The sequence below is a fragment of the Equus asinus genome, chromosome 1, assembly GCF_041296235.1.
Source record: "Equus asinus isolate D_3611 breed Donkey chromosome 1, EquAss-T2T_v2, whole genome shotgun sequence".
In the NCBI taxonomy this organism is placed as follows: Eukaryota; Metazoa; Chordata; class Mammalia; order Perissodactyla; family Equidae; genus Equus; species Equus asinus.
The window spans coordinates 200979610-201007345 of NC_091790.1; the positions used below are offsets into that span (position 1 = coordinate 200979610).

At 51.7% G+C, this 27736-nt stretch overlaps 1 protein-coding gene across 1 annotated transcript; it reads right to left on the reverse strand.

Annotated features, from left to right (window-relative positions):
• Nucleotides 1–640: 640 nt before the first annotated feature.
• On the reverse strand, nucleotides 641–23509 carry PDIA4 (protein disulfide isomerase family A member 4). The gene is made up of 10 exons (XM_044765511.2): nucleotides 23132–23509; nucleotides 17144–17324; nucleotides 15350–15555; nucleotides 12881–13019; nucleotides 9969–10174; nucleotides 9682–9840; nucleotides 6733–6884; nucleotides 3344–3500; nucleotides 2660–2893; nucleotides 641–1893 (listed from the first exon to the last, which is right to left on the reverse strand). Exons 1-10 carry the CDS (start codon nucleotides 23217–23219, stop codon nucleotides 1478–1480), a joined length of 1938 nt encoding a protein of 645 aa, XP_044621446.2. The 5' UTR covers nucleotides 23220–23509; the 3' UTR covers nucleotides 641–1477.
• Nucleotides 23510–27736: the final 4227 nt, after the last annotated feature.

Here is a 27736-nt window from a genome sequence, read left to right on the forward strand (position 1 = left end):
ACCAGACACCATCGCCCACCCATAATTCCCAGTCCACCTTGGCCAGACTCAACTTTAAAGCAGATCATTTGGAAAGACCCACCTACGCTGCCCCTTCCCGTGACACCTGCTTCCTGCCCCGCACCCAACCCCTGCCACACCCACACCAGTCACTGCTGAAAGAACTGCCACCAGCTCAAGAAACTTCAACCTCAGCACTTTTCTTTCAATCAAAACTAGGAGTGAGTGGCGGGGGAGGGGAGGGGGAGGCGGCACATCTCGGTGCATCAACTCTTGGAATGGAGCGGACATCACACGAATCCCCCAGAGCCTGAGTGAGGGCTGGGCCAGCTTCTCGCCCTGTCCTATCCCCTCCTCCAGCCCCCAGAAGTGCTCAGGGCAGGCTCCTTGTCCTCTATCCCTACCCTATCCCAACAGAATGTGCCACTGCCCACCTCCACACAACCAAGAGCTGAGACACGGATGCCCCCCAGCTAGGTCAGGATGACACCCCAGTGCGCGGACGTTCAGGGGTTGGGTGAGGTGACTTGCATTCTGCAGGACAGAGCGTCCTCCTCACCCGGCCCAGCTCAGCCTCTCCATCTTCAACTCAACCAAGGCTCTGGGGCGGAGCGGATGTTCTCTGACACAGCTGGGCAGGTTAATTTTCAATAATTTCTTTATTCCATCATGACAGCCTTCCCTATCTTTTCCATGACCCTCAAGTATCCACCTGTGCCTAGGTCATCTCTCCTCCGGCAATGTTGACTCTGAAGAAGCGAGGCTGCCTGCCACAGGTGGGTGGCTCTCTCCATGAACGAGCCTTGGAACCTGACTCGAAGGGTCTAGGAGACCTGAGAAACGCTCCTCACCCTGCAGTCCTTGGTTTGAAAAGAGAAGGCACGGCGATGCCCAGTCCTGCACAGAGACGGTGCTTCTCTCTGGACCAGGTGCGACTCAGAGATCGGGCTGAAATGTCATCCTTGGGTAGGGGCTTGGCGACAGTTCTCACTTGGTGCCACAACAGAAAGCAACAAAAGCTAAAGCACATCAACAGTCAAATCTTCTTCACCTACTAATTCCTCAGACGATGATAAAATAAAAGGCAAAAATCAACATGATTTGGCAAAGGTTTTTTTAAAATTTTAAATAAAAAAAAATTCACACAGAAGAGATTCAATTTATCTGCTTTGAAGAAATATATTAAAGAAAGTGGAAGGTTAAAAAAAAAAAATCAAACCCCAAATAATGATAAAAATAGATATATCCTCTGTAAAAATCTGGACTAATCTATTGAGTCATTCTTATCTATTCAGTATTCAGAGAATGAAGTGAAATATCAGGGTATAAAAAATTTTTTAGAAAAAGAAACAAAAACCCAAAGAGATACTGCCCTTGCGCTAACCCATCAGCTGGGTGGCTCGCTGGGGTTCTAGCGCTGGCTGCTGGAAGCTACAATGTCCCTGGTCCCTCCCGCCCTCCGCAGACCCCATGGCCTTCAAAGTTCTTCCCTGGTCCTACTCAGTTTTCTGGCATGTTCTTCTATAAACTTGCTCAAATGCTCCAGATCTCTGTCCCCGTCCTCAAATTTAATTGGGTTCTTTTTGTCCCCACTGGGGGCAAAATAGATGGTGGGAAAGCCCTCCACTTTGTAGCGGTCATTGGTGACGTCGTTGGCAGTGGCATCCATCTTGGCAATGACCAGATTCTTGTGGCTCTTGTACTTCTTGCCTAGGGCAGTGTACACGGGCTCCAGCTGCTTGCAGTGCCCACACCAGGGCGCGTAGAACTCAATGAGGACGTCCTTCTTGGGGTCCATCACAATGGAGTCAAAGGTCTTCCCCACCACGACCTTGACAGGCCCCTTGTTGTTCTTGGGCACCGGCTGGGATTTGATGACCGGCTTCAATTTTCCTGCCAAGGAAAGCAAGCAGGGGAGGGGCATGAGTGCTGAGAAGATCTGGGACCCTGGTGGCTCTGACTGGACCAGGCAGTGAGGCCCACCTGATGTGCAGGAGGATGGGGCAAGTCAAACGCTCCCAGGGCCGGGCAAGGCCTTGTCTCCAAAACCCCACCCCCAACAACAGGCAACGTAATTCTCTCTATGGTTTCCTCAAATCTTCTACTTTCCCGGTCCCAGCAAAGGCCAGAGAGGGTGCAGGTGGGCCTCACCCGGCTGTGTTGGGCCTCTGGGTCCTGTTCAGTGAGGCTGTCACAAGAGAGATGCTGCCGGTGTAGAAGGGTTGCTGGGAGAGCCGGCACCCGGGGCCCAGAAAGCCACAGTGGGGAGAAGCACTGAGCATCCTGGCAAACAGCGAGACGACGGCCACCACCTGCCAGCACTGGGGAACTGGGACCATGCGCTCAACCAGATGGAAAAAACATTCTGTGTACAGCCCCGTAGCAAGTTTTCTACACACACAGACAATTTATTTCTAAAGTCCAGGAGCCTGTTCTACTGTAAATATTTTAAAAATTAGCCTTCTTGAAATTTCTAAGACACCTGTCATCTTTCTATTAAAAAAAAAAAAGAGACAGCAAAGGATGGAGATTCTCCGTCTCTACCCTCCCGTCCCTCACGTCCAGGAGGAAAACCTGGGGGGCCAGGTGTCGTGCCTGCCCAGCCCCCTGCGGAGAGGAAGCAGAGGGGGCCCCGAGGGGAGGCCTGGCTGTCGCTCACCTTTTTTGAAAGCTGTGACAAACTCGCGGAGGGTGTCAGAGTCAAACTCGTCGGGCTCCATGGCAAACTTGCGGCCGCTCTCGTCCAGGATGGCTGCGTTGACGTCCTCCCCGCTCTCGCTGAGCCCCAGGTCCTTCACCTCCGTGGCAAAGTCGTCCTCGTCAGCCACAGCAAAGGTGTACTCGGGGAAGTCCTTGGCCACCTCCAGGACTTTGTTCCGCCAAAACTGAGTGGCTGAAACGGGACCAGGGCTGAGCTGAGCAGGGAAGCAGTTCCAGTCTTGGCTCAGCCGAAGAGGTCACTTTCAAGATTCTGTCGCTCATATCCTCTGACAAGGCTCAAGCCTCAATTAGAGATAAGCACTTCTAAAAAATGCCACCTTTGTGATGGGGTCTGTGCCCAGTGGCATAAGCCCCGCCTGCCTGGGAGTCAGGGCTGGTCTAGTCCTAGCTCTGCAGCCTCCGACCATCTCCAACTCTCGGCTGCCTCATCTCCAAGAGGGTGCTGGTCTCTACTCTAAGCTCCCCTCCTACTCAAAATGGAAGGAAAAGGCTAGCTACACAGCACAAATGGAAAACGACCCTGAGGCGTAAATAAAAAACACACCCAGCCACCAAACCACAAGGGTCTGGGGGCAGGATTCCCAGTGTCCCACCCGCGAGACAGGCCCTGGGGGTCCCTCACCAGCTCTGTAATCAAAGCCGAAGTCCACACTGTAGTAGACGACCACCAGGGGGCGCCGGGTGTACCGCTTGGCGTCGTTGGAGGTCTTGCGGTGGCCCACCAGGGGCAAGGAGTGCTTCAACACGTGGTCCTTGATGGCTGATCCCTCCGTGGAGCCCTGCCTCAAAGAGGGGACAGGTGAGGAGCGCCCAACAAAACACTCCCACCTTTCACTGTCACTGTTAATGAGGACAGACATCTTCTCTGAAGGGACATGGCACAGGAGGAGACGCTCTGGGCTTGCCCCACTCGAGCACACCCCAGTAATTCCCTGCTGTCTTTCAGGGCTCCTTCTCCTCCAGAGAACCTGAAGTGAGCTTCCCAGGCAACTGCAGATGCCAGGTACCCTTTCCCCTAGGGCTGGGCTCACTGTCAACGTCAATCAGAAACTGCAGGAGGAAGGCCTGGCTGCGGATGACAGCAGCTGTTAACGTGGCTGACCTGAGTGGCACGTTCCATCTTCCCCTCAGCTGATGCTCACAGCGGCCCCATCAGGGATGTTTTACAAGATCGCAGCACAGGGAGGTAAGGGAGCCCCCAGTGTACACAGCTGTAAGGAGCCACTGAGGCTTTGCGTTCTGCCTTGAGAAACCACACTCTCAACTACCCCCGACACCAAAACACGAGGTGGCCTTGGGGAGGAATGTGGGGCCAGACAGAGCCGGACAGAGCCATGCAGCTGGGGACACTGCCCCACCCGAGGCCATCCCTCCCGAGATGGAGCTGGAAGGCTGCGGTGCAGGAAGCTCAGCTGGGTCTGGACCCCAGGCAGTTGTCCTTGGTCAGGCTCAACAATGGTGGCTCTTAAGGCTGGCTCATGAGGCTTTCCAGGTGTTTTCCAAGTGAAATGAAGCCAACCCTGACATTTACGCAGCATCTGTGACCGGCTTGACGTGGTGGCAGTTGCTCGGGGACATATCGAGAGCTCAGGCTGTCAGCAGAGGTGGGATGACTGCCCTGCGGGACAGGCAGAGTGCCCTGGGCACAGAGGGCTCCAAGGGCTCCCACTAAGTCAGGACTTGAGCCAGGCCCTCCAGACCCCAGCCTCAACACCAGAGGTGGACACTGCTGTCTCACTTTACAGGTGAGGGAACTGATGTCCACGGTTAAGCTGCTCGCCCTACTTCGTACAGCTAGGAAAGAGTGGATGACCACTGCCTCTTCCCCCAGGGCCCATGTCCCATCTGGATGGGACAGTCAGGGAGAAGGCCCTGTGTGGCACTGGAGGACGGGCAGGACTTGCCAGCTGGGAGGGAGCAGGAGGCACTCCAACGGGGGAAGCGGCAGGAATGAGGCAGGAGACAAGGTGCAGAGGGTCTGGTCCCAGAGCACTGGGTGGGGGAGGAAGGGAGGAAAGTGCTGGAAGGCTGCAGGGGGCCAGGTGGCACTGACAGCTCAGGACTGAACATCACTCAGAAGGCGGACTCCAGGGTAAGGTGGAGTGACGCCAGGGCACACCTGCTCCAGAGCCGAGCACTCACATCCTGTGGCCTCAGTGTGAACTCAGGCCAGGGCCGCCTCCCCACGTCCTGCAGGCAGACAGACTCCTCATCTCTCAGCAGTGCTGCATGTGCGGACTCGATACTCGGCTTCCTCTCAGCTATGCTGCCCGGTCTTCTCTGTATCCTCACTGCTAAATCCACTTTGTTTTAAGTTGCATTTACTGTGTTGTGTGAATTTTTACAAAGCAGCCTTGAACAATTTTTGGAACAAAGGTGGCATATAAATAATATCCATCTATTTAAAATTTTTTTTTCCTGCTTTTTCTCCCTAAATCCCCCCAGTACATAGCTGTATATTTTAGTTGTGTGTCCTCCTAGTTGTGGCATATGGGACGCTGCCTCAAAGTGGCCTGATGAGCGGTGCCACGTCTGCGCCCAGGATCTGCACTGGCGAAACCCCGGGCCGCTGGAGCCGAGCGTGCGAACTTAACCACTTGGCCACCAGGCCAGCCCCTAAAATTTAAAAAAGAGTAAAATGGTAGGGATGTATAATAGTCTAGACTGTGTGACTCTTAACCTTTTTGGGGTCAAGGACCCCTTCAAGAATCTATTGAAAGCTACAGACCCCCTTTTCCTGGGAACCTGCATACCACACAGAACTTGCCAGACTTCCCAAGGTCTGCAGCCCCCCAAGCTCATCCGGGTCCCTCTTTGGACCCCGCGTCAGTATCTGAGGATGAAAGAAGAGAAGCTGGAGGAGAGGAGATACGGCAGCCACCATACATCCAGGGCAGAGGTGAGGGGCCCCGAGCCTGAGCAGCAGCAGACAGACGGGGACGCACGGGAGACTCTGAGAAGGGGCGAGGGCACTAAAGACCCGGGCTCAGAAAGCTTAGGGCGGTCTCTCCAGGGCCACGCCGTGTTCCCTGGTCACAAGAACACATCAGCAGGGGCATGGCTGCTCTCTGCGCTGCACGCCCAGAGGACTCAAGTGAGGAGGCGCAGCTCACCCTGCCCTGCCCTCCGACAGGCACCACCTCCTCCAGGTCCTGTGAGCTCTGGCCCAAACGGAGCCGGTCATGGCACCCCGGGAGCAGTGCTTGCCCAGGAACAAGGACACCTGTATTTTCCCCTCGGTCTGCTCCTAAGTGGCTGTGGGACTCAGGTTGAGACAGCTCATTTCTCTGCCTCCAGTCTCCACCAAACAAAAACTCTGCACTTGAGATCTAAGGTTTCTTTCAAATCTGAAGATCTATTCACTGAAGCACGGGCCCCTGTGGATCCAGGCTCATGCCGGACTAGGAACTCCCTCTGCCCTTCTGAAGGTGAGAGTGTCACACCCTTCAGGAAGATGAGGGTGGAGAGAAAAGAAGGCCACACCCATGTGCCATGCTCCACAGCTTCATCCAGTGAACAGAGAGGCTGGCCATGGCTCTGCAGCCTATTGGCAAATGAGGCAGACCTCTGAGCAAGCAGCATGTCCTGGCAGGAGCAACAGCAGAGATGCAGGCAAGACCCACAGCATGGGGGGCACCTACGGGAGGGGCGGTGCTGCCTGCCAGGACACAGGAAGAGTGGCAGCAACTCTCTGCAAAAGTGGGCAGAGCTCCGCCAGGACTTTGCCCCAAGACCCACCAGGTGTGTGGGAGCCCCCCAGTCTCTCCAATACACCACGGGCCACCCTGCTGGCTGTGTTCCCATCCTCAGCCTTCCAGGAACCTATGCCCTCACCAGGGGCCGCGGAAGGCACTCCAGACCCTACGTGCCTGCAGCCCGGAGCGAAATCTCCATGCTTTAAAACCCCAGCAGTGGCACTGCCGGCGTCTTCATGACAGTCGGACGCCCAGGGGCTGGCACTTTGGAGGCGCTGGCATTGTGGCCTGGCCGGTGCAGAGAGCCTGCACTCACCTGGATGTCCAGCACATTGCTCCTGGGCTCGTATTTGGATTGGAATTTCTCAGGCTGCATAACGACCAACTTCCCGGGGGAGACTTTCAAGAACTTCGCTATTTCAGTGCTGAAAGTGTGGTGGAATTTGTAGTCTTCTCTCAGGTTGTTAGCTGAGAAATTAACAGAGGGATCAAGATACAATTTATTAAGTTGCTTGCACGACCTAGGTTTAACTCATTATCCATTCTCAGGCAAAGCAAATGCCCTAAAAACAGTGTAATTACCATGGAGAATGCTGTGCGGGCACCACTAGAGCCTAAATGCTTGAAGGGAGTTTGGATTTTAAAACTTGGTAAAGATGTAATGCCTTAAATACTCTACACTGGAATTTGTACAAAACAAAGCAAAACAAAAACCTACAAACTGAATGTTCACAGAAGAACTTAGAGCTAATTTGCCAGGAGCTACGGTCAACTGCCGCCTCCAGTGCTGAGAAGCACATTAACCTCAGACAGCGTCTGTCACAAGAATGAGTGAGCATCGCACCCTCCCCAGGGGGGCCACCTCTCCTCCTAGAGTTGGTGGGCAGCCTGTCTGTGGGCTGCCATTCTTTTGCTGTATGGACACTTTTATTTAAAAACTCCCAAGATGAAACCCCACAATGACTGAGGATATGCTAAAACAGGGACTAGCAAACTTTCTGGAAAGCATCAATAAATATCAGACAGTAAATATCCCCAGCTCTGCAGGCCGCACCGTCCCAACCACTCAACTCTGTGCCGCAGTGTGAAAGCAGCTACACAATGCGTAAAGCAGCGTGTGGGGCTGCGCTCCAATGACACTTAGAAAACCAGGTGGGGCCCGATCTGGCCGAGGGCACCCCTGCCCTAGATCCCCCTGGCGAACGCACTCAGTCCCTCCGCTCTGGCCTTGCTGAGGCATGCAGACCCATCCTGAGCTGAGTGTGCGATCCACACACTGGGTGAGACCCCAGAGGTGCCACCCCACCCCTGCAGGCGGGCCTCCCAACTGGGTTACAGGAACACACGGCTGAGACAGTACACCACCTGTTTTGGGAGAGGTAGGGAGTGGCCTGGACAAGCTCATGGCTTTCAGAATCAGACAGACTTGGATTCAAAGCATAATTTTGACCTCACTGTGTGACTTCAGGCATGTTAGCTATTCACCTCCCCATGCCTCCTCTGTGGAAACATGAGAGTCCACGTCACAGAGCGCCGTGAAGATTAAATAAGGCAGCCCCTCCAGAAGGCACTCACTCGCAGGCCAGTCTCCCACTCCTGTTCTGAACCTCCACGTGCCCCAGGCATTTGTCATCAGCTGGCCGTGGGTCAATCGCCTCAAGACCTTCATTACCCTCCACGTTCACAGCCTCTCATAGACGGACTCGCACCCCTGGGGCCGTCTCTGGCTCCTTCCACGCAGTCCACGGTGAACGGGCGGGCATACCAGGCCCAGTGACTCTCACCCCTGCCTGCTGCCTAACCCGACCGACCGAGCCACGTGGGAGTCACACGCGAAGTGTGGTGCCCAGACCCGAAGCACGGGCAGTACCCGGGCCCACCCGGCCCTACTGCACCCGATCCTGCATCCTAACACGGACCCCCGGGGATTTACATCCACACAGCGTGAAACTTGCACCCAGACATGGCCCTGGGCAGGCCCCCTCAAGCTTCTTCCTGACTGGTTACCAGTGGATGACAAGGTTACCTAATCAATAAAGACGGAAGAAGGCCCTCAGGTCTCATGTTGGACAGGGGAATGGAATTTAGCTCTACCGTAAGTGTCACCACGCAAATCTGCATCTGACATACGCACAATTGTTACTGTGTAGTGCAGACATTAGCACGAAGTGGCCAGCAGTGCATTGAACAGATTATAATTACCACTTTGAAGTAGGAAACTGAGCGAAGGTACGTGTGAACACGGGGTGAGGGGGGAGGGCGCTAGGAAGGAGCTGATGAGGATGAAGAGGACCCTGAGTGTTCCTCAAATAGCCGTCTCCCACTCATAACCCAGGGCCCCCAGGACGGCAAGGACCCCTGCCCCAAAGAACACCACTACTGACAGCTGTTCATCACAATGTCACTTCTCAGACGAGCTAAACCAGCATTCACTGGGTACTTAGGATTACCAGGCACTTGGCTAGGCGCTTCATTTACATTCATTTACATTACATTACATTACACTTACATACATACTCAATTAACCTAACCACCTCTCAACGAAGAAAAGATCATCATGCTGGACGTGAGAACGCCAGAGTGATCAAGCCACTGCCTGTGGTCACAGTGCTAAGAAGTGCCAGAGCCAGGACTCCAACCTGGGTCTGATTCAGAACTTTCTGGTCAAGACCCTCCCCTTGCAGAGGGGCTCTGGGAAGGGGAAGAAGGTAGACAATGAACTTGGATGACCTCCCCTCCTCTCAGAGGCCAGAAGGGAGATGGCGCAGCTATTTAGTACGAGATCATATCGCCCATAGGTAATCAAGGCCACAGGGAACTAACCTCCAACCTCAACCCCAGAAAGGAAAGCATGTTCCCACTGATGCCATCTCAGTTCTTCCATCAAGCCATCCCCTAAATCAACGCCCCAGGGTTTTGTTTTGTTTTGTTTTTGAGGAAGATTAGCCCTGAGCTAACATCTGCCACCAATTCTCCTCTTTTTGCTGAGGAAGACTGGCCTGAGCTAACATCTGTGCCCATCTTCCTCTACTTTATATGTGGGACATCTACCACAGCACGGCTTGCCAAGCGGTGCCATGTCCGCACCCGGGAACCAAACTGGCAGATCACGGGCCACCAAAGCAGAACGTGTGAACTTAACCGCTGCACCACTAGGCCGGCCCCAAGCCCAGGAGTTTTATGCAGAAGCAGCAGACTCCCCAGCAATCTCAGACAGATGGCCAGGACGCATGCATTTTGTCCAGCCCAGAGAGCCACTACTTACCAGCATCCTGGTACTGCTGGTAGGCTGGGTCACTCTCTGCCTTAAAGACCCCAATGATGATGACATCATCTCCATCCTTCAGGAACTCCTGGACCTGCTTCAGGGCCTGAATCTCCTTGGAAGGCGGCCCAGACTGCTCGATCATGTAGTCAATGATCCCTGGGAGCAGAGGTTCACTTGAGGAGGGGCCCAGGGTTCCAGGGCGCTCTGCTGCGGCTCTGCCCGCTGCCCACATCAGCCAGGGAGCCTCCCCTTCCCGCCAAGGTAGGAGGAAGAAGCCACTGTACCGTATTTTTCCCGTGGGCCGTTGTAATCAAAAGGCTTTCCCTTGCGGAAGATTTTCAGGGTGGGGTAGCCAGAGACATCAAACCTCTTGGCCAGGTCTGTTTCTGCAGTGGCATCAACCTTCGCCAGGGGGATTGGGGGAGAGCGCTTGCTCAGCTCCTTGGCGGCCTTCTCATACTCGGGGGCCAGTTTCTTGCAGTGTCCACACCTGCAAGAGGAAGCCAGTTCTGTCAGGGGCTGTTCTAGCATGGACACAGCCTCGCAGCTAAATGAGGAAACGATCCAACTTGCATTCCTGAGCAATTTGCTTAGATCCAGCCAAGCTCTGAATGTCTCCTAGGTGAGGGCGCTGAGCCAGGCCCCTGGAGAGGCCAGCATGACATCGCTTCCTCCTGTGGCAGTCACATGGGGTGTGTGTGTGTGTACACACGCTCACAGGCAACACAGGTGCAGACAGGAGTGTGACTGGGGTGTGGGGTAAGACAGAAGAAAGGCCAAGACAGACAATGTCCTAAGAGGGGAGATTTTCTTGGTTGGAGAGTTGGGATAGCTAAGGAGGATGGCTTCATACAGGATGTGACAGTTGATCTGGGACACGAGGGACAGGTAGGAAGTTGACACTAGCCTGTTAAAGGAGGCGTGAGGCGAGGGACGGTGGACTAAAGTCATAACATAACGAAAGCATGGAGGACAGATGGAATAGCAATGACAAACCCTCACTGACACCAACCAACCAGGGCAGGAGGAGGCATGAGTCCAGAGACCTCGGAACTGAGATAACCTAGAATGCCTCTGTCCAACAAGAGCCTGTGGACCACATCCAGCCTGGCATGGCAAGCCGGGGGCTTCAGTACTGAGCAAAAACAAAACCCTGTCTAGTCAAGGTCCTCAGGACCCCCAGGTGAACTAAAGGCTGCCTCCTGGAATATGCGGACCATTCGCAGGTAAAAGGATAACTGTTCCCCTGCTGTAATAGAAAGAGGAAGAATCTGCACTCGAGGCACGTACTGAGCACCGATGTGAGGAAGTGGCCCGCTGACCCAGCTCAGGGTGTCACACGTTTACGCTCCACAATGGGCCCACGCAGCGAGGCGTCACAGTGCTGCTGCTCTTCCTTCAACACCCCCCGGCCCCACAACGGGCCCCTCTTGAAGCAAAAACCTCGGAGGAGGGCTGCAAGGGCGCCACAGGCCTACCCGCCCCCCACATGCACCATGGTGTTCCCTTCCTTCTCCCGTGTGCAGGCCCAAGGACGACCAAGCACAGCGTCTTCTGCGGCAGGATCCAGAGCTTTGGGGCTTTGTCACAGAGCACACGCCACCTGGGGTCACGCCTGTTTGCCCCATGGTCATATTCCCGATTTTGGTCTACGCTGCCCATCCTGACAAACACCAAGCCTGCTCAAGAATCAGAACCACTAGCTGATCCATGGTGAATTCACCAAGATAATACACGGCCCCTGGGGCTGTTCCTTGGGAAGGCTGACAGCCTCCTGGACCACCAGCCACAGGCACATCTCCCTTGAAAACAGCCTGCTTTGCCCGGCTCCGTCTACTCCAACTGCTCAGGCCTCCTTCCCTCCTCAAACAGCAACACCTCTGCCCCTAAGCCGCGCTCAAGGAGTAGTCACTGTCTGCCACTGCCTTTCTTTTTGGCCTCTTCCTTCCCCCGGTCCTCCCCTCACCCCACCTCGGTCCTTTGGATTCCTTCTCCTGCATGTTCCACTCCAATAATTTCTGCTTTCCCCTCTTCGACAAGCTCTGTCATCACTCATTATCTGACTGCCAGAACTGGCTATGATACCTGTGTATGTGGCAGTCATGCAGCCACATCCCTCACAAACGCTAAGGGACTGGCCTGACTCCTCTGCAGCACTGGGGGCTCCTATTTTCTGGCAGGGAGTGGGCCATAAGCTTGGGTTAAGGGATTGTGTCTTCTCCAATCCTAACCATATCCTGGGGCCACTGCACCCAAACAAACAAGGGCTCTTTTGGGGGCGAGTGGAGGCGGGGCCCCCACCAGCCAGGCTCTCTGCTGCTTATCTCCTCCCAGAGCTAAAGTCTGAGATTGGGGGTTGTGGAGAGGCTGGGCAGCATCAAGAGGCACAGGTTGTAATGGAGGATCTGGGAGCACAAGAGGCCAAAGGAGACAGGTGAGCAGAGGGACAGACGGCAGGACAGCTGTGGAAACCACAGGCTCCAGCGTGAGAAGGGGACACGTCTCAGGAGTGAAGCAAGGCTGGGGGTCATCTTCCGAGATTCACTCTGGAACAGCGATGAGCAAAGATGAAGACAGAGGAAACCATGGTTCAAACACCTCGGGAGGGAGGCATCAAGGCCCCGACTACAGTCTGGGACAGGCAGCACGAGGCGGCCAGCTGCCACCACCCCACCTGCTGTTGTGGCAGCTCTGCTCTTTCCTCCTTATCATGGCCGGACAAACTTTCAGAGCAGCACTTCGATGCCTTGCAGGATAGGAAACAGCGCCAGCTCCCACTGCGAGTCATGGCTGTCAGAGTGCTTTCACAGCGACACTTCCCCCGCACTCGCAGGTGTGCAGTGACAAAGGTGATCTAGGCAGGCACAGGCCTGGTGCACAGTGGTGTCCTCCAGCCTTGAGGGGCCCGGGATCACCCGGCAGCCCCCTTATGTGAACACGTGGGCTTCACTCTGCTCGACACTCCCGTTCTCTGTTTAGCCTCATCCTATGCCATGGGAGAAGACTGCACAGGACCACCCACCCCTGCCCGGACACTGAGCAGCTCCACTCCACCCTTTGCACACCTTGGTTTTCAGCCACCTCTGCCTCGTGCAGGGGGTCTGCCTCTGACACGCCCGCCCAGTGCCTGCTAGGGTACCGCGCACAGTACAGGGCCGATCAAAATCCGAATAATGTGAGAGCGACACCATCTTACCATGGGGCATAAAACTCCACAAGAATGATGTCTGCATCGTTCACCACTTCATCGAAGTTGTCTTTAGTCAGCACAAGCGTGACTTCTGGGGGAGGTGTCCAGTTAGGCTGGGAGATCTCTTTGACCTTGGCAACAATTTCTGAAAGAAACCCAAAAAGACTGAGCATAGGCAGACCCAAAGACAGTGGGCACTCACCTCACTCCAGAGGCAGGTGGGGAGGGGCAAAGAGAGAAAAGGGTGGGGGTGGGGGGGAAATGACACAGGAGAAGAGGGAACATTTGAGTTCCTGAAGTCCAATAGCATCTCTAGCCAGGGCCACTCTGCAGTTCTGAGGCCACAGGTAGGAGTCAGAAGGTCCACTGCCTTGCACAAACCTGCAGACTTCTCTACGGACCACAACCAACCTGATGGGTGAGACTCCGTTCTTACGGACCACGGTACTAACTGCAAGTGAACCCCGAGGGGGCACCCCAGTGCCTGGACCACACAGGCCCGGCAATAGTCGTGGGGGTCTCCCCTCTGCATGTGCAAATATATACGCATTCAGTCATGCACACTCAGCACCAGCATATTTCATCATGGTAAAATGCATGTGAAAATGGAGAAAAATGGACAAGAGGAGCAGCTCCCCCATGGCTTGAGCTGCACCAGCATCACCTGGGAAGCCATGAAAAAAAGGTCCATTTGTGGCTTTGGTCCCCAGAGCAGGAATCAATGGTGGGAGCAGGACACAGAACATACTCTCACAAAGCACTTTCCAAGTGGTTCTTAGGAGCAGTGGTGGCAAACTTTTAAAAATGTCCCCTTTTTTGCAGTGGAACCCAAGGAGCCAGGTCTGAGAACCATGCCTGCGAATGACAAGCTTTCAGACGAAGCGAGCACCAGCAGCACCTCCACGGCATCCACAGGTCAGGTGCCTGCCCCAGCCCACGCCCGAGGCCGAGTCAGCGAACGCGGAACAGGCCCATTTGTTAACACGCACTTGGGGGGCAGACTGCCCGAGGAGCCCACTTTGGCCAGTACTGCTCTCAAGATTCCAAATGGGGCCACAACCCTAGAGGTCAAAGGTTGAGCACAGACCTCCAAATATACAGGCCTATTTACTTTTAAACAGTAAACTTTCAGCATGTTTTTAGATTAAGTTCCTTATGTACTGATATAGCTACAACAAATTTGTTAAGTAAAATCATGAAGGTGCAGATGGTGTTTAAGATATGCTAATAATTGTGTGAAAATTATACACATAGATGTATCTGCTTTGCTGTGTACAAAGTATCCATGAAGGGCACAGGAGAAGCGTGTTATACCGGCCGCCTTACTGGAGGGGAGCTGGGTGGGGCCAGCGTGGAAAGACTATTGATTATCCACCTCTTTGAATTCCAAACCACATTATCTAGTCAACAAATACAATGTGAAAGTATTAATGGTCGTGATCATGTCTTCTTCACGTACCCACAACGGTTCCAGCGCTCAGAGGATCACAGGACAGACTCTCGCACCAACTCAAAGGAAACTTGGGGACCAAGTCCGAGTGGCCTCATGTTCCGAGGATGGGGAAGCCGAGGCCTGGCAAGGGAAGGCCCTTGTCCAGGACACAGCGCTATTTCACAGCTATAAAGACCCAAACCCTGTGCAGTGCTGTTCTCACTATGCCACACTGGGAATGGAAAATGGAGCATCGAGTAATTTTTTTCTCAGTGATTAAGAGATATGCAAAAGATGCCACAATTTTATTTGTTCATTCATTTAATAAAATTTATTTAGTGCCTAGGTGGGGTGGGGGGTGGGCACAAAGGGTGAAGTGGTGCACCTACAACATGACTGACAAACATTAATGTACAATTGAAATTTCACAAGATCGTAACCTATCAATAACTCAATTAAAAAAAAAAAGTAAAAAAAAAAAAAATTTATTTAGTGCCTAATGTGAGCCAGGCAGGGATCCATTAGGCCTACTTTTAGAGAACCATCTGGGTCCCACACTACTGGTTCTCAATGCAGGGCTCTGGACTGGCAGCCTTGGCAAGCCTTGGACTTAAGAAGCTTCGCTCATAAGAAATGCAAATTACTGATCCTGACCTGAGACTTACTGAATCAGAACTCTGGGGATGGGGCTCAGCCATCTGTCTCTACGAGCCCTTCAGGTGACTCTGATGCAAGGTAAACATTAAGAACCACTGCTCTAGAACAGCACCAAGAACCCTGGCCTCTTATGTCATTTCTTAACACATCTGCTCTAGACCCTGAGTTTCATGGTCTTAAATGGGAAGGCATCCCCCTACCCAAGGACGAGTTCATTTTGATCGTAGTTACCTCAAACATTCCCAGAAGCTGGCGCTCCCAGGGGTCACTCCTAGTCCCCTCAACTTGTCTTCCTTTCTATTATCCAAATTCTCCCTCCCCTCACTTTCCGTTCCAGGAGGAGAGTCCTGGCCCCAGCTTCCTCCAACAGCTCAGGTACCACTCACCTTCCTGGGTCCTGGAGCCCTCGTAGTCGACAGCCTGCCCCTTCTTAAGGATCTTGAGGGTCGGGTAGCCACTCACACCAAACCTGCTCGCCAGTGCCGACTCCGAGGTCGCATCGATCTTAGCGACAGGAATGGGAGGGTCATTCTCCTTCAAAGTACTGGCAATTTTTTCATATTCTGGAGCAAACTGCTTGCAATGTCCGCACCTAAGAATTAGATTTAGGGAAGCAGCAGCAGGTTAACTTAAGGAGACTTAAATCCAGCAATGCACAAAAAAACGGTGGCATTAGGACCAGAAATGTTTCCAGTTAAGAGGAGAGACACAATGTAACACAACAGGGAGGCCAAGGCAGCTGGACATCAGATAGAGGTCTGAATCCCAGCTCTGCCTTGGGCAGACTTCTAACATCTCCAAACCCCAGGGTTTCCATCTGTAAGTTTCTCAAAGTTGGGCCCAGGGATCCCTTTCAGGGGGTCTGTGTGGTGAGAACTCTCTACAAAAGACGTTTTCTGTCTTTTTCACTCATTCTCTCAGAAGCGTACAGTGGAGCTGTCCAGAGGCTCCATGAACGACAATGATGTCAGCATGCTGACATTAACACGCAATGGGTTACTGTGATTTAAAAATGAATTAATACTTTTTTATTTCTCAGTTTAATGGTTAATACTGATAAACATGACCCACATAAAAAGCTATTTGGGGTCCTCAATTTTCCAGTGTCAAGGGGTCCTAAGACCAAAAAGTTTGAGAACTGGTGATCTATAAGATAGGAATATAATGGCATAGACCTGTTCAAAGGACTATTTAGATATTTTATGCAAGACACCCTGTACCATGCTTGAACAGCAGGCACTGGACAAATGACATAAGTATATCTTGACTATTTTGTCTCCGAAGTCAACCAGGGAGGGCAGGAGGAAGAAAAAAGAAAAGAAGGGATTGTGAGATTTAAAACGAACAAAATGGGGCTGGCCCACTGGCACAGTGGTTAAGTTTGCACACGTTCCGCTTCGGCAGCCCAGGGTTTGCCGGTTGGGATTCCGGGTGTGGACATGGCACCACTTGGCAAGCCATGCCGTGGCAGGTGTCCCACATATAAAGCAGAGGAAGATGGGCACGGATGGTAGCTCAGGGCCAGTCTTGCTCAGCAAAAAGAGGAGGATTGGAGGCAGATGTTAGATCAGGGCTAATCTTCTCCCTCCACCCCCCCCCCAAAAAAGAACAAAACCCAGCAGAAGAGAGGTGAGGGAAAGGTGCACGCGCTGAAAGGTGCCACACCGTGAGGGTGAGAGACCAGAAAAGAAGTGGGGCGCCCAGCTCTGCTTCCCCCAGGGTCTGTGTGCCTTTCCTAACTGGAAACCACGCCGCAGGCCAAGCCTGCACTGGGCAACTGGCCTGACCACTGGCAGGAGGAGGGAGGTGGGGTGGCCATGAGATGGGTAGGGGGCAGAATCTGTAACAAGGGACATGTCTGTCACTGACACAGTTCTCCAAGTTATACAACTTGTTAAAGGTCCCCCCGCCTGAGCTGTAACTATCAGAGGACATATTCATATTTTAAACTACTAGAGTCTGAAATAAGTGAGACTGCGGTCCCTGAGGGCTGGCTCATTGGATGCTCGATGCACTTGCGGAATGCTGTGCTCCTGGTGTTCCTGAACCAAGGGGCCAAATTCCTGCACGCAGACACTCCCACCCTGCCAGATCTGGATGACTCTGTGAGAGGTCAAGCATGCGAGCACAGAGAAACCCCTGGTCCATCCAGCCGACGGAAGCAGAACGTGGGTCCTCACCATGGAGCATAAAACTCCAGTAGCACTGTGTCTTTGTCAGCCACAAAGTTATCAAAGTTTGCGTCTTTTAGGACTAAGACACCATTTTCTTCCTTAACTTCCAAGTCATCCTCCTCTTCCTCATCGTCATCGTCCTCCTCCTCATCTTCCTCCTCAAGGGCATCCTCCTTATCAGAAGAATCTGAGTGGAAAACATCCAGACTGGTTAGAGAACTGGTGACTCTCCTCCTCAGAAACCTCCCTAGAACCCCAAACCCTCAAAAGGTGTCATAAGTACTAAGTGGTTCCTGGGGGCCACCAGGAGAAGAGGTGGTGACATCAGGCCTCCCCCATCCCAGAAATTATCCTCTAAATTTGCACACTGGGTGGCCTCTTAAGATTTCATTTGAAGGGAGGGGATGGTTAAGAGATATCTGAAAACAAGAGGACTAGAATTTAAAGGCTATATGCCCCAGCAGGACTCGCAGGGCAGGACTGGCCCCCTCTCCAGACGTAGCCCCCTGGGGCTTGCTGTGCATGCCTCCTGCCCAGACTCAGAGAACCCCAACGTCAGCCTCTCCTCCCCACCTCCTGCCGGAGGTCTGATCCAGTCCTCGGCACCGCCCCTCTGCAGTCTCTCCAGGCCTCGCCCCCACAGCACAGGCTCCTGTACCCGCAGCCCACGCCTGGCATGTGAGGAGCTCCTCATTTTGTGGTTCCCCCACATCTGTGCTCAAGGGCAAGGCTAACTTTAGGGACATGCCTCCTCTCGCTCACCCTCTATGCTTTCCAGAGGCAGGGCCTCCTTCAATCTCCCGTGACTGAACGACTGTCTGATTCCCAAAACAGTACAAACCGGAAATAAGTACTTGATCTCTTTTCATTCTTGAGGACAGAATACGATTTCCACTTCTGAAAAGGGGATGGCATTTTACCTCATATGCATAAAAAACAGCCCCAGAAGTTCATTATCCTTCAGAGAAAGTTTGAAGTATGAAGGGAAGAGGATGGGGAATTACGTTTTGCTTATAAAGTCAGCCCTGAGTAATCTCCAGGGTGGGCGTTATCCCATGAAGAATTTTAGGGATTTACAGGTCAACATGCATCAAAAATATACAACAAATTACACCTGTGCAGGATGCCCTGTCTGGGAGCAAAGTTCTCTTCCCAGAATGCAAGAATCCGAGTACATCTTATTACCAAGGTTCAAATGACCTTTTTGCCCAACTACAGATGCAAGGAATTGTGGGACCGCACTTGCGTTAACTAGGCTCTCCAGCTACTGTCACATGGGCACGCAGAAGAGCACGATTTCATTAACTCCCGAGGCAGGATGTTTCAAGGCGCCAATTAGTCATTTTTGGAGGTGCTCCCCAGGAGATAAACCAACTCTAAGAGTTACAGCTATCTGGGACTGAGGGTGAGGTTGGGGCTTGAAAACCTGCCCTTGGGATCCTGGAACCCCTGGGACTTGTCCAATCTGCGCCCCGCCCCAACTAATCCAGTGGCGCCTCTGCAGCTGCTGGACAAGCCAGGGAACTGGTCTGGGTGGGGTGGCCGTTTTGTTCATTATCGTTAAGATCAACCCAATCTGCAAACTAATTACAAAAAGCAAACCAAAAACCCACCTCCTCCCCACGGAGCCACACTTTCCTCAACTGTGTCCCTTTAAACATCCCACTGCTTTTTCCTGACTTTCACATTCCTCTCTCCGCTCTCCAACTTAAAGTTTAAGTTCCTTGGGGGGGGGGGGGGGCGGTGTTGGGAAGAACAGCTCTAAAATCCAAATAGAAACCAATTTGAGAAGTACAAACCAAGCAGATGCCCATATTTCTTGGGGCAAGTTCCCTCCCTGCCCTGTCGCCCCTCCCCACCTTTGCACTCTGGGCCACAGCTCTCCAACATCCCCACTTCCACGGTCACCTCACCACCTCCTTCCTCCACAGCAGGAACCCTCTGGGGTGGACAGACCTGCAGAGGCCCCAGGCCCCCAGCACTGTCATCAGGCAGCATCAAGAGGGCTTGGGGAGAGTGGTAAGAACCAGGCTCCTGGGGTGTGTAGAGGACAGGACCCGAGGGAGACCCCTGGGCTCAGGCCCCATCTCCACCTCTTAGGCTGATGGCCTAAGCTTGTCTCTTTACACTCACATCACACTGAATCCCGTTCCACTGGTGACTGGCAGCCGACACTCTACACTCAGGTCCTGACCTAATGGCTCTTGGGAACTTGAGTTTCACCCTGGCTGGCTAGGGGTTCCAGGTATTTCCAGGAATACTGCAGGACAAGTACTGAGCTTACCTAAGCAGGCCTGTGGGACGCTAGTCACAATGGCCTTCCAAAAGGCTAGTCTGACCACCCCTCACTTGAAGGTCCTACCCAAAGTGAGCTGCATGGGGGCTGCAAACCCGGGGAGCCTAGGAGGAACCACATGTGCTGCCCGGGACATGGATGCTCACACGGTCTGGAAGGCCTGCTGAGGGCAGTTTGGCAGGGCTCGCGGGCCGTGCATATCCACTCTCACTGCCCGGCTGCTCTGTCCAGTATGAGAATCAAATTTACCTGCAGGCAGATGGAAAGACTGGACGGAGGCTGAAAAGAAAGCACTGGGGACCTAATCCGCTCTTCAAGCTAAGGCAGAAACAGGGACTTGGCGATCCGCTCAACGCACGGGGATAAGGCGAACTTCACAGAAGAGAAAAGCAAAGACGCTCTGAGCTCTATGCTCAGCCCGAAGCATCTGTGACCACCACTAGTGATGGTCTCCTGATTAAATGGGTGTCCGTGAGTTACCATGGGACAGAGTTCCTAAGAGTGAGCTCATTTCTTGCTACTTTAAAAAAAAAAGATTTTCATTTTATATTTTTAAGGATAACAAAGAAAATGACAGAACATTCCCCTACGTAATTAAAGATTCTCATCTGCATTAAGGTGGGGCCCCTCCTTTCCATTCCTCCCCGACTCGCAGATAACCCTGGGATGGTTCCTCTGCAATGTGAGAAGGTGCGGGCTCTGTATTCCTATTCACTAGACACCCACACATCCCTACCAGGAAAACATCCCACATTTTAATGGGGAGACCACTCTTCACTCAGTTTCACTTTTAAAGTTGGACATTCTGGGACAGAAACATATCCAAAGCCTTCTAGCACCTTCTGGAAGGGTGCCATCCTCCTCAGCGTGAGGCCTGGGAAGGCTCTCGCAGCTTTTCTACATTGCTTAGCCCAAATGTAAGGGCCACTCCTGAAATGTGGGGCCGCTCCTCCAACCAGGTCACTGCAGGCCCTGTCCACTCCCAGCAGTGAATCCCTGCCCAGCCTGGATGCAGGCAGCTCCTTCAGGATGCCCTCCCTCTACCTCCTCAGCTGGCCACTCTTCACCCCCACAAAGTGCCTGTAAGAGCTGGAAAAACTCTACCACTAGGTCAATACTGAATGTTTACATTAAACAAAGAAATTAACTCCAGATCTAACTTTATTACAGCCGACATTCATTATGCGCCAGGCACTGTGCTGAGCTCCTCAACATACCACCTCACCCCTTGAGGGAAACACATTACACGCACTGTACAGATGAAGAAACTGAGGTGCACAGAGCTTTCGTCACCCGCTCAAGGATAACAAAGCTGCTCAGTGGAGGGTCCTGACCACTCACCTGCTATGCCGTATTGTCGCATCAGAGTTTCTTCCCAATATACCCTAAGTTTTAGGGGGAATCGTTTGATAATTACTTCTCAGGAATGAAAAGAGATGGGCAGGTCCTTAGCACTACACCCAAGTGAATTTCCACTTACTTTCAAATCTAAACCAATCCCAAATAAAAGGAGGCAACAACCAGCACCAAAACATTTTCCTTTACTACTTTGGCTGGAAAGATGTGCAGAGGACAAGTGACTTCTCATCTGAGACATGGAAAGCCTGCATCCTGTGGCTTACACCATCAGAGCTTAAGCTCTATTTAGGAACCATGTTGCGGGGGGCGGGGGCGGCATTTAGAAACTCAGACACCACTGTGCTGTTTGAATCTAAAATGAAAGAGAGGCAAGCAAAACAAAACAGCCCAAAGACTTGGAACTTCTGGGGTGGAGGGAAGTGTGGCCCCTAAATAAATCCACAGGACTTGTTACCTGTGATAGGTATTTTTGTTTTTGTTTTTCTTTTTGAGGAAGATTAGCCCTGAGCTAACTGCTGCCAATCCTCCTCTTTTTGCTGAAGAAGACTGGCCCTGAGCTAACATCTGTGCCCATGTTCCTCTACTCTACATGTGCGATGCCTACCATAGCATGGCTTACCAAGTGGCGCCATGTCCGCACCCGGGATCCGAACCGGTGAACCCCCCCTCCCCGGGCCACCGAAGCGGAACGTGCAAACTTAACCGCTGAGCCACCAGGGCAGCCCCTGTGATAGGTGTTCAAAGCAAAGGGCCAGGGATGCCCTCAGGGATGGGAAAGTGAAGATGAGGACTAGAACCCCCACCGCACCCCAGAGGATGCCCCTCAGAGGCCAACCACGGCCATGACAACTCCAGAGGTTCCTGAGCTCACCCCAGAGGCAAATGCTTCCCAGGGCCTCCACTGCATTGGTGACCTGTGACCCAAATGATAAACTTACTGGACCCAATAGCCCTTGGTGTTCACCCAACTTTACCACTCTCCTAGGCGTCTTAAAAATCCCCCCCAAATGGAATCACTGGATCAAAACCAAGACAATGCTATTTTGCTTTCTGGCTACATTCCAAAGACTACCCTCCATCCCCACTGGTCCTCCCAAAGTTTATTCTGCCTATGAATCAATGAAGAACATCTTTAAAATGCAGATTCCAGGGCTCCCTCCTACATTCTGCTTGGGTATATTTCGGGACTCTAGATTTAAATAGGCACCAGGTGATTTAGATAAAGGTCCCAAGACACACGTGTGGGCTACACTGCTATCTAGTTCCTTTCAGGTGTTCTTTTCACCAAGTGCCGGTTTTTACTTCCTCTTCTATTTGGGGACAGGCTCCTGAATCAGTGATTCACACATAAGTTACTCAATCTGTCTGAAAGAGTATAAAGTTCACACTTCCCCTACAAACTAATATTAGAAAAAAGGGGTTATTTACATTGGAACAAACTCAATAGGAAAAAAAAAAACAGTCATCAGGAGAAAGGCCGGAGAGGAAGAAGATTAAGACCAGCAACGGGATGCCCTGTTCTCCAGGAATAGCCGCCTTGTCTTGACTAGGACTTCTAATTTTCAAAGTTCTCTTACGCATTTATTTTCTGCTAGCTTATTTCCAAGAAAAATGCAGGAACCATGTCTAGTAGCTGTCTAATGTTCCTACTAGAGCGGGCACTTGATGGGCCCGGGCCACACATCATCCTTTACTCCCGGAACCCAGCGCAGCGACTGGCACGGAGTCGGTGCTGAATAAATGCTCGCAGAAGCAATGGTCTCTCAGGTTTCTAAAAGATGCAAACCAAGCCATCCCTTTCTCCCTCAGACCAGAACCCTTGAATCATTTATCTACAAACCCCATCTTTAAGAAGTAAAATGCTTGCTGCCCGCGGCTGCCCCAGAGAGTTCCCGATGCGGTTTCCAGACCCTCGCCCCTTTTCTAAAACCTGTTTTGAAAGCAGTGGCCCCTCTCCCTTCACACTCCCCGGGCGCGTTCGTCTGGAAATGGTAACCAGTTCCCCAGCGCCCCTTCCCAGGGACGGGCAGTCCGCCTGGACCCGAGAGAAATTTGAGCAGAACCAGGGCGAAGGAGCCGGTTGCAAAGAAGGCACTCGGCACCCTCCCCGCGTCCGAGCCCCCGTGGCGGGGAGCTCGTTAAGAGGCCCGGCCCCACAGCCCCCTCTCCCGGGATCTCCTCGGCGGCCCTGCCCACCGCTACGCCCGTGGACTCCCCCAAGTTGGCGCCGGGCGCCAGTTCCGGAGGGCTCCGCCAGCACCACCGGCCGGGTCGCGCCCCCGCGGCCCCCGCGCAGCGCTCGGCAGCCCGCAGGCCCGGCCCGCCGCCCGGCCGCTCACCTTCGTCCGGCCCCCCGGCGCTCGCCGCGGCCAGCAGCTGCGCCAGCGCCAGGAGCAGCAGGAGCAGGCAGGCTTTCCGGGGCCTCATCGCGGCGGGGCGGGGCGCGGCCTCTCCGCGCCGGCGGCCGCTGGGCGCTCGGGATCTCCGGCCCGGGGCTCGCGAGCCAAGCCGGAGGAAGGGACAGAAAGCCCCCCGAAAGACCTCGCCGGCGATTGGCTGGGGGCGGGGGAAGCCACAGGCCGGCCAATCCCAGCCCGACCCGAGCGCGGGCCGCGTGTGCCTCGCTGCGCGGCTGAGCCCCGCGGCACCGCCCTCCGCGCCGGCCCCCTCCCCAGCCTCCTCCGCGCGCCCAGCGCCTCGCGCGTTTAAAGCTCCGAGCGCTAACGTGAGGTGCCCCCTTCTGATTGGCTGCGTCGCGGCCACCAATCAGCGGCTGCCACTCGGTTTGCTGGGAACGCACAGGCTGAGAGTGGGAGCGGGGAAGAACAAAGGCGGCGGGCCAGAGCCTGAGGGGCGGGGCCTGGCTACGCATCGAGGCTCGATTGGCTGATGGCTCAGTGGGCGGGGCGGGGCCTGGAAGGAATGGGGCGGGATGCAGCTCCGGGTCCTGAGGTCTAGCTTGGCAGGAAGAACACGTGTCCTTAGCGGAGCGGTGGGGAAAAGGGATGTTCGTGTAACCTGCCCGGGCCCCGGGAGGCTCAGATCCAACCGGCGTCGGGGCCCGAGCAAATCTGTCGGTGGGAAAAGGAGAGAACAGGACTCCCAAGTCAGCGTCGTCTTCGTGGGGCTTCTTGGTTTCTTTTTTCTGCTTGAGCAAATAAAAGTTTGCATTTCTTTCCTGGGTTAAAACACATACTGGGCTTGGGAGCGGGGATGAGCATGCAGTAAAATTAATTCAGAACTAAGATTTGGGGAAGCTTCTCTCCACGGTTTCATCTATGAACAGGCCATCGGATGCGTGTCTAATCTTTGCCTCATGTTATTTATTCCTCTCGTGATTTTTTGCATAAGTGATACATCAGGTAGGCAATCTAGTGGTTTACCTAAGTCTATAGACTTGAGGTCTCACCTCTTGACAACTTAGGAGAAGAAAACTAGGTTAAGATAATGATTTTTGTGTGTCAAGCCTGTGGTGTGTAGTAGGGTTTGAGATTTCTTTAACACCTGGGGATTAGTATGCCTGAAGAATTATAGAAGACAAACAGAACAAAAAACCCAAGAGTCCAGGAGTATTTTTCCGTGTACACAGATTAAGTCAGGAAGAAAGAAAGCTGGCTACTCACAGGCTTTAGCAATTAGAAAATTTTAACTTAATACATTTTTATTGAACTCCTCAATATGATGGATCCCCCCTCAATTTTGTAGGTCAGAAAGACTTTACACAACTAACTTTAGCACCAGAGTATGCACTGAGTGATTTATCAGAATGCTATGAACGTGGAATATCAAACAGTTCATTTTAAAGAACTCTTCCAAAAAATAGAGCCCAGCCAGAATTTTTGTCTTTCTTGGTACTTTCCTATGAACCCTTATTAAACTGAGAGGAATGAGAGGCCCATTTGCCGAGATGTGGCTCAAACACAACCAATTTCACTAAGATCCTTTGATGATACAAGGTATGGAAGGAAACCTCTCAAAATGCAGTATACGTATATGTATGTAAACACACACACACATCCATATGAAATCAGTATTGTATTCCTTGTGAAATTAAAGTACTATATTCTTTTTTAAAGCATTTAAAGTGGCAGAAGTTCATTCAACAGCAAAACATTATCAAGTTGGAAAGCTCCTTGTTTCTTCTTTATTCCTGAATCTCACCCAATTTTGTTATGGGTACAAGCAGGCTGGGAGATCACTGTGTTGAGGGTCAGAATGGAGAGAGATGATATTTTCATGATTATCTCCAAGATTTCCACAATTGGTTGTGAGCACAGAGAGGCTGACTGTTAACTCACAGAACTGGCCCCTGGCTTGTCCCCGGGGCTGCCATTTAACACTATTAAGTGATGTTTATAGGTCAATTTGAACATGTGCTTCCCTCTTCTCCCCCACAGCACTCTCTAGAGAAGTGGGCTATGAGGAAATAATCCTCCCCATCTAAGTAGTCTCCAGGTAGATCTGTGACAGTGTCATCACCAATCTTAGAACTTACGCCAACCGTCAGAAGCCAAGAATATATGGTCAGAAAACCGTGAACTGAAACCAGGCAGCTGCACACCTGCATGCCCTGCGTGCATGAGGCTTATGATCAATCTTATTAGTGTGAGATGAAACAACTTCTTATATGTGCCGAGAACTCAGAAACGGGCCTGACTACCTTCCCATGGTTCTCACATACTTCCCCTTCCGCAGAAAGGGGAAAAGCTGAAGCTTTCAGAAATCTCTGCCTCTTCAGGCAAATACTATTGTAGCCAGAGACACAATCTGCATGTAATTTTCTATCCCACATTTTTAACTTACTATCACATCATACTCATTTTCCCATGCTGTTACATTGTCTTCTGAGGGAACTTAGCTCTCCTTTGAAGGGTCCACCTTGATTCATGAAGATTAGAGACTGAAACGAGCTCCCATACCCACTCAGAACTTCTTTTGCTGCTCCAGCAGCTGCCTGAGAATGCCCACCGTATCCCTTAACTCTCCTCAGATGCTATCATTATCTTATGGAATGTAATGATATTCCAGCTGCTGCAACTTTTATTGCATCTTCCAGTAACTTCGAGTACTGACTGCCTTTGATATGATTCAAAATAGGGAAATAGGGGCCGGCTCCGTGGCCGAGCGGTTAAGTTTGCGTGCTCCGCTGTAGCGGCCCAGGGTTCGGATCCTGGGTGCGGACATGGCGCCGCTCGTCAGGCCACGTTGAGGCGGCGGGGCGGTTTGGGAAATAAAGCAGAAAAAAAAAAAAAAAAAAAGATTTGCAACAGTTGTTAGCTCAGGTGCCAATCTTTAAAAAAAAAAAGGGAAATATTCACACAAATGGGTGTGGCTGACCATTGAAAATAAGGCCAAGGTGACATTTTTGCAGCATGTTGTCGTGACAAGATAGTCTTTCAAAGTTTGCGGATATATGTAACTGGCACAGTCATTTGTTTGTTAAGCCAATGGTCTTGACCACGATTTCTCATTGTTCTAAGGATGAAAGAATTCTTTTTTTTTTTTTTAAGATTGGCACCTGAGCTAACATCTGTTGCCAATCTTCTTCTTTTTTATTTTTTATTTTTATTTTAATTCTTCTCCCAAAGCCCCCCAGTACATAGTTGTATATTTTTAGTTGTGGGTCCTTGTGGCCGTGCCATGTGGGATGCCGCCCCATCATGGCTTGATGAGCAGTGCCATGTCCGCGCCCAGGATCCAAACCATCGAAACCCCAGCCGCCAAAGCAGAGTGCGCGAATTTAACCGCTTGACCATGAGGCCGGGCCTAGATGAAGGAATTCTTAAGAAGATGTTTTAAGATTCAAACTAAGATGATTTTCTTAGTATATAAGTTTCATTGTCACCAAATGCTACAAGATTCCAGGCATTTGGTAGCTGTTACTGAAAAAACCAACACTCCTGGGATTCATGGAAATTAAACATAAAACTTAAATCAAAGACAGAATACTTTTATATTAGAAACAAAAACTATTTACTGTATCTTTTGTGAAAGGGTAGAGGCTCTAGAGTCAGACTGCATGACCTTGACCCTACCACTTTATTTACTCATTCAATGTTTATTGAGTACCAAATATGCGTCAAGTGGTTTTCACTGTGCAATCTTGCACACATTTTGGAATATTTTATGCTATTTTCTTTCTTTCCTTTTCTTTTCCTTTCTTTTCTTCCTTCCGTCCGTCCTTCCTTCCTTCTTTCTTTCTTTCTTTTTTATTTTGAGGAAGATTAACCCTGAGCTAACATCTGCCACCATTCCTCCTCTTTTTGCTGAGGAAGACTGGCCCTGAGCTAACATCTGTGCCCGTCTTCCTCTGTTTTATATGTGGAATGCCTGCCACAGCATGGCTTCAGAAGTGGTGGGTAGGTCCACACCTGGGATCTGAACCAGTGAACCCCGGGCCGCCAAAGCAGAACATGTGAACCTAACCGCTGCACCACCTGGCCGGCCCCTATGCTATTTTAAAGTGCATTTTTTAAACTTCAAATTCCTATCGTTCATTGCAAGTGTATAGAAGTACAACTGATTTTTGTATAGTGACCTTGTATCCTGCAACTTTGCTAAACTCACAATAGTTTCAGTAGCTTTCTTGTAGATTCCACTGGATCTTCTACATAAATGAGGTCATCTGCAAATAAAGACAGTTTACTTCTCTTCCATTATGGAGGCCTTTCATTTCTTTTACTTTCCTTATTTCACTGGCTGGAACCTCCAGTACAATGTTGAGGAGAAGTAGTGAGAGTGGTTATCCATGCTTTGTTTTTGATCCTAGGGAAAGAATTTAGTCTTTTCCATTATATATGATGTTAGCTATAGGCTTTTAATAGATGCCCTTTATCAGGTTGAGGAGATTCCCTTCTAATTCCTAGTTTTCTGAAAGTTATTTTTTCTTTTTCTTTTTTTTTTTTTTTTTTGCTGAGGAAGATTTGCCTTGAGCTAACATCTGT

Coding starts and splice junctions, on each gene's coding strand:
- PDIA4 (XM_044765511.2), bottom strand. CDS start 23,219: ATGAGGCCCCGGAAAGCCTGCCTGCTCCTGCTGCTCCTGGCGCTGGCG. Junction 2,894..3,343: donor CGGCTTTGATTACAGAGCTG/GTGAGGGACCCC, acceptor GTCCCGTTTCAG/CCACTCAGTTTTGGCGGAAC. Junction 1,894..2,659: donor TGTCACAGCTTTCAAAAAAG/GTGAGCGACAGC, acceptor TTTCCTTGGCAG/GAAAATTGAAGCCGGTCATC.